A 10146-nucleotide genomic window follows, 5' to 3' on the forward strand; every position below is an offset into this window, starting at 1 on the left:
GAGGCCTAGAAATTGCTCTTCCCCTCTCCCATCAATCCATGTCTATGGTCTTTATGTAAAATTATTTATCTAAGATGCACCTACACTTAATTTATCTGAAAAATAAAAAAGTCGATATTAAGAAAAAAATTGTAAATGGAAGATTATCAGAGAGGGTTTTGCATGCCAGCAAAAGTTACTGGTGTGCCATGTTTGGCACGCGTGCCAGGGGTTGCCCACCCCTGGTCTAGGCTCGTGGTTCTAACTATCATTTTCCAGATGTTGTAGAGAAAATAAATATGTACTCTCCAAGGAATCATTCCTTCTTTTACTAAGTACCTACTTTGTATAGATACTGTGCTAGAGGCCACATGGGATGATGCAGAATAAAGTGATCAGAAGACCTACAGTCAGGACACACAGTAATGACACTACAAGGTAGCAATAAGCAGGCCACTAAGGGGAGCCCAAAGAAGGTGCAGGGAACATTCAGAAGAGGGCAGGCGAGGCAGTTCTCAGGACAGGAGGAACCAGAGGAGGCATTGTGGGAGAGATGGCATTTTAATTAGCACTTGAATTGCAGGTATGTGCACAATCGTGTGTGGCTATGTCTAAAGTATTTTCTGATTTTACACACTGATTTTTTTTATGGCAGTTAAATTTTAGGGTAATTTTCTTCTCAATTGAGAAGAATAATATCTGTGTACATGAAAAAGGTCAGCTTTTTAGGACATCCCACACCTCTAAGATATAGCATTATATAAAGAGAAAAGTTTTAGGCAGTATAATGTGGTGTTAAAATCTTAGATAAGCCTTATAGCCACCTAGTAGCTCCTCAATTGAATGTCCTTTGTGCCCACCCCTGAGTAGAGTATCATACAAATTAAGAAATAATTTTTTTTCTCTACTTCTTTTTCTTAGTATGGAGGAGTTTTTCTTTTTTTCTTTTTTTAAATATATTTTATTGATTTTTCACAGAGAGGAAGGGAGAGAGATAGAGAGTTAGAAACACCGATGAGAGAGAAACATTGATCAGCTGCCTCCTGCACATCCCCCACTGGGGATGTGCCCGCAACCCAGGCACATGCCCCTGACCGGAATCCAACCCAGGACCTCTCAGTCCGCAGGCCGACGCTCTATCCACTGAGCCAAACCGGTTTCGGCATGGAGGAGTTTTTCTTATTTCACTTTTCTCAACAGCAAGGGTGGAAACTGCGGGTGCCTAGAGAGGCCCTAGGATTCACAGACCAACATGAACTCTGGTCAAACGTATTCTTTATTTGAAAGGGAGACCCTAGAGGGAAAGCAAGGGAAGAGTATGAAATGCAGAGGTCATATGTCAGAGTTGCAGTTCTGAGTCAAGGTTTCCACTTCCTTCCTGGCCCATCACCCACATGGAGCAAAGCCATAGACACCACCCCCTCTGCTGGGGTGTGGTGTAAAGCCCCCATGCCCTTCCTGACTAGAATGGTAGAACCTCTTCTACCTCTAGAATGAGGAAGGGAAATGAAATGTCCCTCAGCCTCTTCCAGGTGTCCATGCTCATTACCACAGGGAGGGCATCCACATGAAGGTCTGGTTTGTGCTGCAGTTGGAAAGGCACACAACCCAGAAGCCCAATGAAGATCATGACCATGAAGCCAGACACAGGAACAGCCTGCAAAGAGACATTCATCAATAGCATGAGGAAAGAGACAGCCCAGGGTCCAGTAGTAGGAGGTGAACCTCACACTCATAAATGACTGGGGAATCACTTTCTTCAGGCAAAACTGATGAGGAATTTGGAATAGAGATAGAAGGGGCAGGGAATAGGTGTTAACAGAAGTTTGGTGTAATCCTTAGGAGCTGAATTCAGCCCTCCTGACAGTTAATCCCTCCAACCACATATATGTCCACAAGGAAAATGTGGAGGTGCAGCAGAGAAGACGTCCCAGGTACTGTACACGGGGCAGGCCTTTTGGGGTTGTCAGACACACTATAGCAAGCGGTTCTAGGATTTGAAATAGGACTGGCCATTTCTGAACTTAACACCCAGGTAAAATGAATAGGATTTTTTTTTCTAAGCATCAAGTGCCAAAGAGACCAATTCAAGCAATAAAAGACGCATGCGTGTTTTCTTGTGTGCACTCAAGAAAATCCCCCCCTGAAAACTGGTCTTTTCAGTCTCCAACTACCTTGAAATGTCATAAATGGAAGCTTTTCTTTAAAGTGCCACATGAAACACTTCAGAAGCGAGTCTCCTTTTTTCAAAAAACAACAAAAACCACAAAAAAGCACAGGCAGTTCAAGTGATAAAAAAACCTTTATTATTGAAAGTATTACATATGTCAAGTGATTTTTTTCCTAAAATTTTAGAGTCTTCAAAAGAAAGAACTAAGAAAGTTAATTCACCAGAACTCTCTTCCCAGCAAAGAGTTTAGCAGAAATGATTAGGGTTCAGGACCTGAATAATAGAAAGGGGCCATACCCAGGATCATATGAATGGCAAGTGCAGGTGAAATGTGCCCTTCAGCCTTCATCGTGAACTTCTCAGAAATAGCCACTTTCTCCAACCACCAACTTCCCTATAACTCTGGGGTTAAAGACAGAAGGAAGAAAGTGTTGGGAGAAATCTGGGGCTGCCTCATATGTTCTGGGTGATGGATGTGTTTATCCTGATTCCTTATGCCCTTTCCAGCGCACTTGCTTCTACGAAGTCAATGTGGCCCCAACTAGAAAAAAAACAACCAACCAAAAAACCTCCACGAGATTCTATCCACTTACCTGTACCAAAAGATTCTCTTCTGTTTCTCAATTGCTCCTGTGGGAAGCAATAAAGCCACCTCTGTGCCTGTCTCCTGTTCACAGAGAGGCAGGATAGCCAGGTGCCGAGCCAGACTGCCTAGGTTCGAATCCAGGCTGTGCCGCTTTATAGCTGCCATGGTGTAGAGCATGGTACTGAAGCTCTTTATCTCCTTACTCTAGAGTTATCGAAAAAGGAGGGTTGGGGACAGGGGAGGAAGGGATAAAGAAAAACTTCAATTTGGGAAAGGAAGACTTACCATGTTGTTCCGAATGGTTTCTACCAGAATTGATCCAGGTTTCTTTACTTGGGAGGAGTTGTTCTTAGCTTTGAATCTGGGTCAAAAAGATCAGATTAAAAATTATGGAACAAAATCTGAGAGGCTGATGAAAGGTGCTTTGCTAAGTCATGTGGTATCTATGATTTATTTCCTAGGTTCTTGATAGCATTCACAATACTGAACATTCAAAATTCATAATGGCTCAGCATACTCAGAACCAGGAAAATGTGTTCCATTCTTAAGAGAAAAGGCAATCAATGAAGAGTAGCCCTGACATTGCCCAAATGTTAAATTCAAACTACAAGAAGTCTACTCTGGGTGCAGTTCAGATCTCAGTTCAGGTTTTTTTGTAAAACATTTTTATTGATTTCAGAGAGGAAGGGGGAGAGAGAGAGATAGCAACATCGTGGCAGAGAATCATTGATCGGCTGCCTCCTGCATACCCCACACGGAGCCTGCAACCCAGGCATGTGCCCCGACTGGGAATTAAACTGTGACCTCCTGGTTCATAGGTCAGTGCTCAACCACTGAGCCATGCTGGTAAGGCTCAATTCAGTTCTGTTACCCTCTGCTGGGCTGCTTGCAGACTGCTCTGAGCATGCAGGGTTTAGAGGTTAGCCTACGGCTGGGGTAGCGTATAGACACACAACGTGAGGCCCTCCAACTCTGGCTTTTTATCTTGGAACTTTGACTGTCCCATACTCTGTCCTCCTCTGTTTGTTTGTTTTTTTGTTTTTGTTTTAGCTCTGAAAGACTACAAGTTTTCTCCTGGTGTTTCATTGCTCCCCACAACCTGTCCTCAGGCTGATGGTGATAAAAATGGGGGAATCAATGGCTCCTCTGTATATAACACATCCAACAGTAACTTGGGCTAACTTCTCATGGGTGGCAATATACTCTGATCTTCCTGTGACATTATGCCCTACACATATAAAAATAAAATAAAATAAAATAAAATTGGGGAATCACCTGCTACCATTCCGTTCTTCCCAGTGTCAGCTCCCTTCAACTTATGCCTGCTTTTATTCACTCTCCAGTACCTCCTGAATGCTCGTGTGTTTTGTTGTCTAGAGTTTAGAGCTGTTTCCTGCCAGAGGGTCAGCCCCAGTCAAGCTTACTCAGCCCTTTCATGGGAATATTGGTTATAATCATCAGACAGGAGAAAAGGGAGAAGTAGCACAGACTCCAGGTTCTGGCCATGATGGAATAGCCATCTAGAATTCATCACCAAGCTCTAGGTCCCTAAGGTTTTCTCCTATGCTTTCTTCTAAAAGTTTTATAGCATTACATTTTACGTTTAAATCTATGATCCATTTGGAGTTAATTTTTGTATAAGGTGTGAGATTTATGTTGAGGTTTGTTTTCTTGCCTATGGTGTCCAATTGCTCCAGAACCATTTGTTGAAAACATTATCTTTTCTCCATGAATTGTTTTTGTCTCTTTGTGAAAATCAATTGGCCAGGCCATGGTCTTTCAACAGTTTAGCTGGTTAGATCCAATTGTGGTGATACAGCATTTAGTTTCCATATCTCCTAGGCAAATGCTATTGTAAATAGAATTTTTTTTAAAGGATTCAGCCTCAGGTTTATTTGTACAATGAGCACAGGAGGACACCAGCCCCATGCAGCCCAGGGATCACACCAGTCCTTTTATCCTCACATCAGCAGAGATTTCTATTCCGGAGTCTTCATGGGGGCCTGAACACCATTGGGAGCCTGAGCCAGAACTGCAGCCACAGCCACAGACTGGGCCTTGGTTTGAGCAGAACCTGTTGATGTGGGCATGAGCACTTTTCCCATGCTTGAGGTGAGCAATGTAGGTAAGTCAATTGAGCTTGCAGCTACTGCCCTTTGGAATCCTGGGCTTGACCTCCTTGGGTTTGATAGCCTCAGAAATGCACTCATGGCCTTGGTGTTGTTGGACTGCATCTTCTTCAGGCCCTTCTTGTTGTGTGTCTTGGCAAAATCCATGTGTTAGTGGAGAATAAGCATCAGGTGTTACTGGTAGAATTAGACTGGGTCTCAGTTTAGTAACCACGGTACTTGAGTGTGGCAAATAAAGAATTCAGAACTAAGGAACTCAAATCAAAGGAGAAAGTTTACTTAGAAAGTCACAGAGGTAGGAATAAGTGAGCCAGCTTGGCTGTGTGGGCTCCGGAAACAAGTTACAGAAGCAAAAGAAGGGCCCTTGGAGCTTAGGAGAAAGAAAGGCAAAGGTGAAGTGCCTGGGGGATGAAGAAAGGGGAAAGGCGCTGGCGTGCTCCTTTCACTTGAGGGCTTTTATCTGGAGGTCTCAGGGGAGGATATCAATATAATATTTATCAGTTTTCCAGGTGTGTCCCTCATGATCATGGTCTCTACTTATTGGTTGTTGCCAGGGTAGGAGGTCATTAGTCATTGTCAGCCATGGTGTTGCTCCATGTGATTTTGCTGTTTTTCTGGGCCTGGAGCTGAAACACAACTAGAGCCTAAATGTCATCTCTAGTTTGACCAAAATTCTGACTCTGTGGTCAGCAGACCCAAAGTGTTGTTCCTAAGATTATTTGATGTGGGCCAGAACCTCATTGTCCTGAGGTCTTAATGCTTAAGGGAGTGGTCATGCAAGGGCTTGGATGGGAGTCATATGAGGCTATTCTCTGGCCCTTTTTCCTCCCCTAAGTGTGTCTATCACATGACTAGCGACATGCTAGGGAAGGGAAAGTCAGGGGAGGTTCCAAATTGCATGAACAGCAGTATGAAAGGTCAGAGAGTCTAAATCGCCCTGGTGATATTCCGTATTTTATTCATACGTATCTAACTGTCAGCTATACATGTACCCAGGAACTTGGGGTTTTCCCTCTAAAACAATTCAAATCTTTGTGATTGGGGTTTCTTAGTGCCATTTCTGTACCATTTTGAGGACTGGTTGTGTGTAATGTGGTTTTGGACTTGGCCATGTCTACACTGAAGCCCAAGGCTCCTGGAGTGCCTGGGACCAGAAGAGAAAGAGGGGATTTTTTTTTTCTTTTTCAATGGCAAAGCCAGAGCATGTGTGTGTGTGTGTGTGTGTGTGTGTGTGTGTGTGTGTGTGTGTATTTAAATATATTTTTCTTGGGTTCTCAAGTAACTCTATTAGCCCTTAGATATGTATGACTAATTAGTAAAGTGTATTTTGCTCTTTCTATTGTATGTAATATATTTTGAAGTTGTGGGTTCCCATAGATACAAACTTTTAAAAGTATGGATCATGTGTTTTATTTTCTTGGTTTACCTCTCCACAGTACTAGTATATAAGCCATGAAAGTGAACCATTTGCTGTGAATAGATACCCAAATACTCTCCTTCTTGCTATAGTTTCATTCATGTCATATTAGCAAATAAAAGAATGATATATTTATGTATGTATGTATCTCAAGATGACAAAAGCATTTTAAGCATCTCAATTAAAAAAAAAAGGAGTGTAAAAACAATCAGCACTTTGGACTTCCCACGGCCCTCCCTATACCTGGCAATACACTGGCAATGATGCACCAGGGACTCTAAGCTTCAGCAGCTTAGGAAAAGAAAAGTGAAGGCTCCTTTTACTGTTTTGTTCTGACTTTTTATTTTCAAAGGCTTAGTTTTATGGAGAACTGCTCCTGTTTTCCTTCTGGTACCAGAGGCTGTAGAGGAAGGATGTCTATGCTAATTTGCATGGCTGCAAAATGCAGTTTTAACCTTTTGTTAGAAATTCCACAAGTCAGAAGGGTTTGTTTTATCAGGCTATTTTAGTTCTCTCCAAATATGATTTCATGGCAAGACACATATGTGCAGTGGGAAGAATTAACTCTGTTTTCCTATTAAGGAAAATTAGTTTTCAGTCATTCGACTATATACTAGGAAGACCAATAATATAGATTTAATGAGTTTTAAAGATCTTGCATTCATTGTTTTACATGCAAATATGCAAAAATAAATCTTTTGAGATTTAGAAGAGATCTACTTATTTTGCATTTTGTATAACTGTTCATAATATTAAGACTAGGTTGTCAATCAAAACTAATAGAATATAATAAAATTTTCCTGTATTAAGAGAGAGTTGTTCACAAGTAACAATGGCATGTACAATTTTTAATCAAAGTTTATACCAGGGTAAAAATGTAATGAATGGCTTTATCACTAAAAAAGAAAACTATATCATTATGATAATTTTTTTTCTCATAATATTTTTAATATCTGGGAGAGATCTATACTTTAAGAATCCCTGTATTATTTTTAGGACACTGGGATCATTTATGATAAAAATAATGATAACATTAGATTATTGAAAATTCTAAAATCTGATTTCTCCTCTGTAAGACCACCTATAACGGACTGTGTAGTTGAAAACTTTGCTGCCTTTTATATTACTGGAGTCACTGAAAAATAAAAATTTCCCTTAGACAATGTTAGGTATGGCCTAATAATTTATATGCAGCAACAAGAATCTTATACACTGTTAGTGGGATGTAAATTGGCAAAACCATGGGAAATACTTTGGAGAAAACAACCACTTTGGCAATACCACTTTGGAAAACTGTAAATGGCAAAATAGAACATGTTCCCATCCAACAAGCCAGTAATGTCATTACTACTATACTCTAAAAACACTCTTGCACAGGTACCCCAAGAGAGAATGACAATAATTTTTACACAGCATTGTTAATAATAGAAAAACACTGAAGGCAGCCCAAATTTTCATCAACAGTAGATGAAAAAATAAGTTGTGATACACAACAGAATAAATAATCTTCAATTATACTCAATAACATGGATGAATCCCCAAAGATGTAGGTCACAAAAGAATGTATGCATTCTAATTTGAGATATATAAAGTTCAAAGTAGATTACACTGAACAATCTATTTTAGAGTATTTATGCAGATGATAAAATCTATTAAGAGAAGCAAGGGAATAATTATCACAAAATCTGTAATAGTGGTTAATATTTTGAAGGAGAGAGAGGAAGAGATCAGTATAGGGTACAGGAGCTTTATGGAGTATATTTTGTTTCTGGTGCATATTTTGTTAGTCAACAGAGTGTTCCTTAAACACTATGTTGTTATAATATATTTATTCAATTATTCAATATTTCACAATAAAACATATAGAGGAAAGGCCTGGGTTTTGGGTTCTTGATGTCTGAGTTTACTATACCCTTGGGAGGTATGGGGGATGAAGGGGAGGTGTTCACAATTAACAGCTGGAAGAAAGAAAAAGGGCTTTCTAGAAAAGCCAACCACCAAACAGATTTTTTCTTTTAGCCCAAGTGTAATATAGGACTGTTGAAACCATCACTGAGAATCTGCCAAGACGGGAAAGTCACAGGAGGTGCGGTTTTTTCTTCATAAAGTCAAATGAGCCAACTTTTCTAGATCAATGAGATGCCCAATATCAATACATTTCTATGGTTTCCTCTGAAAACACTTGACTTTATGAAGAAAAGAAGATATATGATCTTTTTTGAACCTGGATATGGTGGTAACATTCATTCATGCCTTTTATGAGGTGTTTTACAATTACCTTTTTTATGGGGGTTAAAATAAAATATTAACATATACACGTTCCATCTCCCATTTAGAAAAGTGAATCTTGTGTTTGCTAGCTTATCTTTTCACTCTTCATCACTCAATGGCTCCAGGAACAGATTATTGCTCCAGATGACAGGAGGGACGGGGGAAAGTGAAGGAAAGAAGCCAAATTGGGCTTCATAATAAAGTGCAGGGACAGAGGGGAGGGGAGAAATGTGGGTGGGTGGGAAGAGGCTGAGAGGCAGCATGACGGGTGAATCAGTCTGAGGGCCAGGCGGTGAGCAGGAAGGTTGTGGAGGATAGATTGAAAAATGCAATGGTCACTTCAGTCATGAAATAAGAAGGACCCCTTAATATTTAAGTTTTACTTAACATTTATGACAGACACAAGTTAAAGATTAGAATTTCTTGTTATTTGGCAGTAGGTGAGGGTGAGAATCTGAATTATCTTTTTGAATCTGATATCAATACTTAGAAAAACAGGACAATGAGAGTCTAGGACTCATGAGTTACCATAGTGTGGAATCCAACAGACGCAGACTCTTTAGAGAAAAGGAGAGGACTTTTAATTAAGAGGGGATACCTGTGCAGCTTTAGAACTGGGCAGACAATAGAGCAGATCCCAAAGGGACAGACCAGACATGGGCAAAGTCCTGAATTGAAAGGGAGTCAGAAAGGATGGTGCAGGCAGCAGTGTGAGCAGTCAGTGCTAAAACAGAAGCCAAGCGCTCTCTTCATTTCTAGGCTGCTTGAAAGGGTGAGAGGCTCCCCTGTTGTGAAGTCAGATGAAAGCAGAGAAGCCCTGTTGTGAAGTCAGATGAAAGCAGGGTAGCTCAATTGGTTAGAGCATCGTCCTGAGACCCCAAGGGTTAGATCTCCAGTCAGGGCATATACAAGAAGCAACCAGGGTGTGTGTAAATAAGTGGAACAACAGATCCCTTTCCTTTCTCTCCTCTCCTCTCCTCTCCTCTCCTCTCCTCTCCTCTCCTCTCCTCTCCTCTCCTCTCCCTTTCTCTCTCTCTCAAATTAATAAAATATATATATTAAAATAGAAGATGAAAGCAGAGAAACACTGCGTTTAGCTGCTCCAGGAGTCACTAAAGGGCCTCAATATTTGAAGGAGAACATTTGGTTAAACATGTTGCATTTATTTGCCTAGCCTGGCCATGCCTTGCTGCGACTGGTGGGGGGCTATATATTTGGAATATAAATAATTGTTGACTTTTATGATTATTGTAATGTCAGCCATGCCACTTTAAGTATTGGAATTCAAACATATTAAAATTAAGTGAATTTAAATTCAATACATAGTTGCATAATGCCCATTATTTATATAGTATTTGAATTTTGTCAATTGTGCCAATAGTGTTCTTTATAGCATTTTCCCTATATCAAGGGTCCCATCCACATTGCATTTAGTTGTCATATCTCTTTAGTCCCCTTGTAGATGGAGCAGTTCTTTAGCCTTCTTGTCTTTCATGACATTTTTATAAGCCAGTTGTTGCATAGAATGTTCTTCAAAGTACATAGTATATACTCTATGTATAATCTTCTTAATACTAAGAAAGATACAGAGTTT

At 40.4% G+C, this 10146-nt stretch overlaps 2 protein-coding genes across 2 annotated transcripts; both read right to left on the bottom strand.

Annotated features, from left to right (window-relative positions):
- Nucleotides 1-1441: 1441 nt before the first annotated feature.
- On the bottom strand, nucleotides 1442-3741 carry LOC308520670 (transmembrane and coiled-coil domain-containing protein 5B-like; the record flags this gene model as incomplete). Its single annotated transcript, XM_081093285.1, is given in 5 exon segments — nucleotides 1442-1620; nucleotides 1623-1636; nucleotides 2743-2939; nucleotides 3021-3096; nucleotides 3665-3741. Coding segments are annotated over 5 exon segments (543 nt in total).
- A 973-nt stretch (nucleotides 3742-4714) lies between these two features.
- On the bottom strand, nucleotides 4715-5011 carry LOC308520720 (large ribosomal subunit protein eL29-like; the record flags this gene model as incomplete). The annotated part of the gene is made up of 1 exon (XM_081093417.1): nucleotides 4715-5011. One exon carries the CDS (start codon nucleotides 5009-5011, stop codon nucleotides 4715-4717), a length of 297 nt encoding a protein of 98 aa, XP_080949543.1.
- Between the last annotated feature and the right edge of the window lie 5135 nt (nucleotides 5012-10146).

The sequence above is a fragment of the Myotis nattereri genome, assembly GCF_964212035.1.
Source record: "Myotis nattereri genome assembly, chromosome: 1".
Lineage (NCBI taxonomy): Eukaryota > Metazoa > Chordata > Mammalia > Chiroptera > Vespertilionidae > Myotis > Myotis nattereri.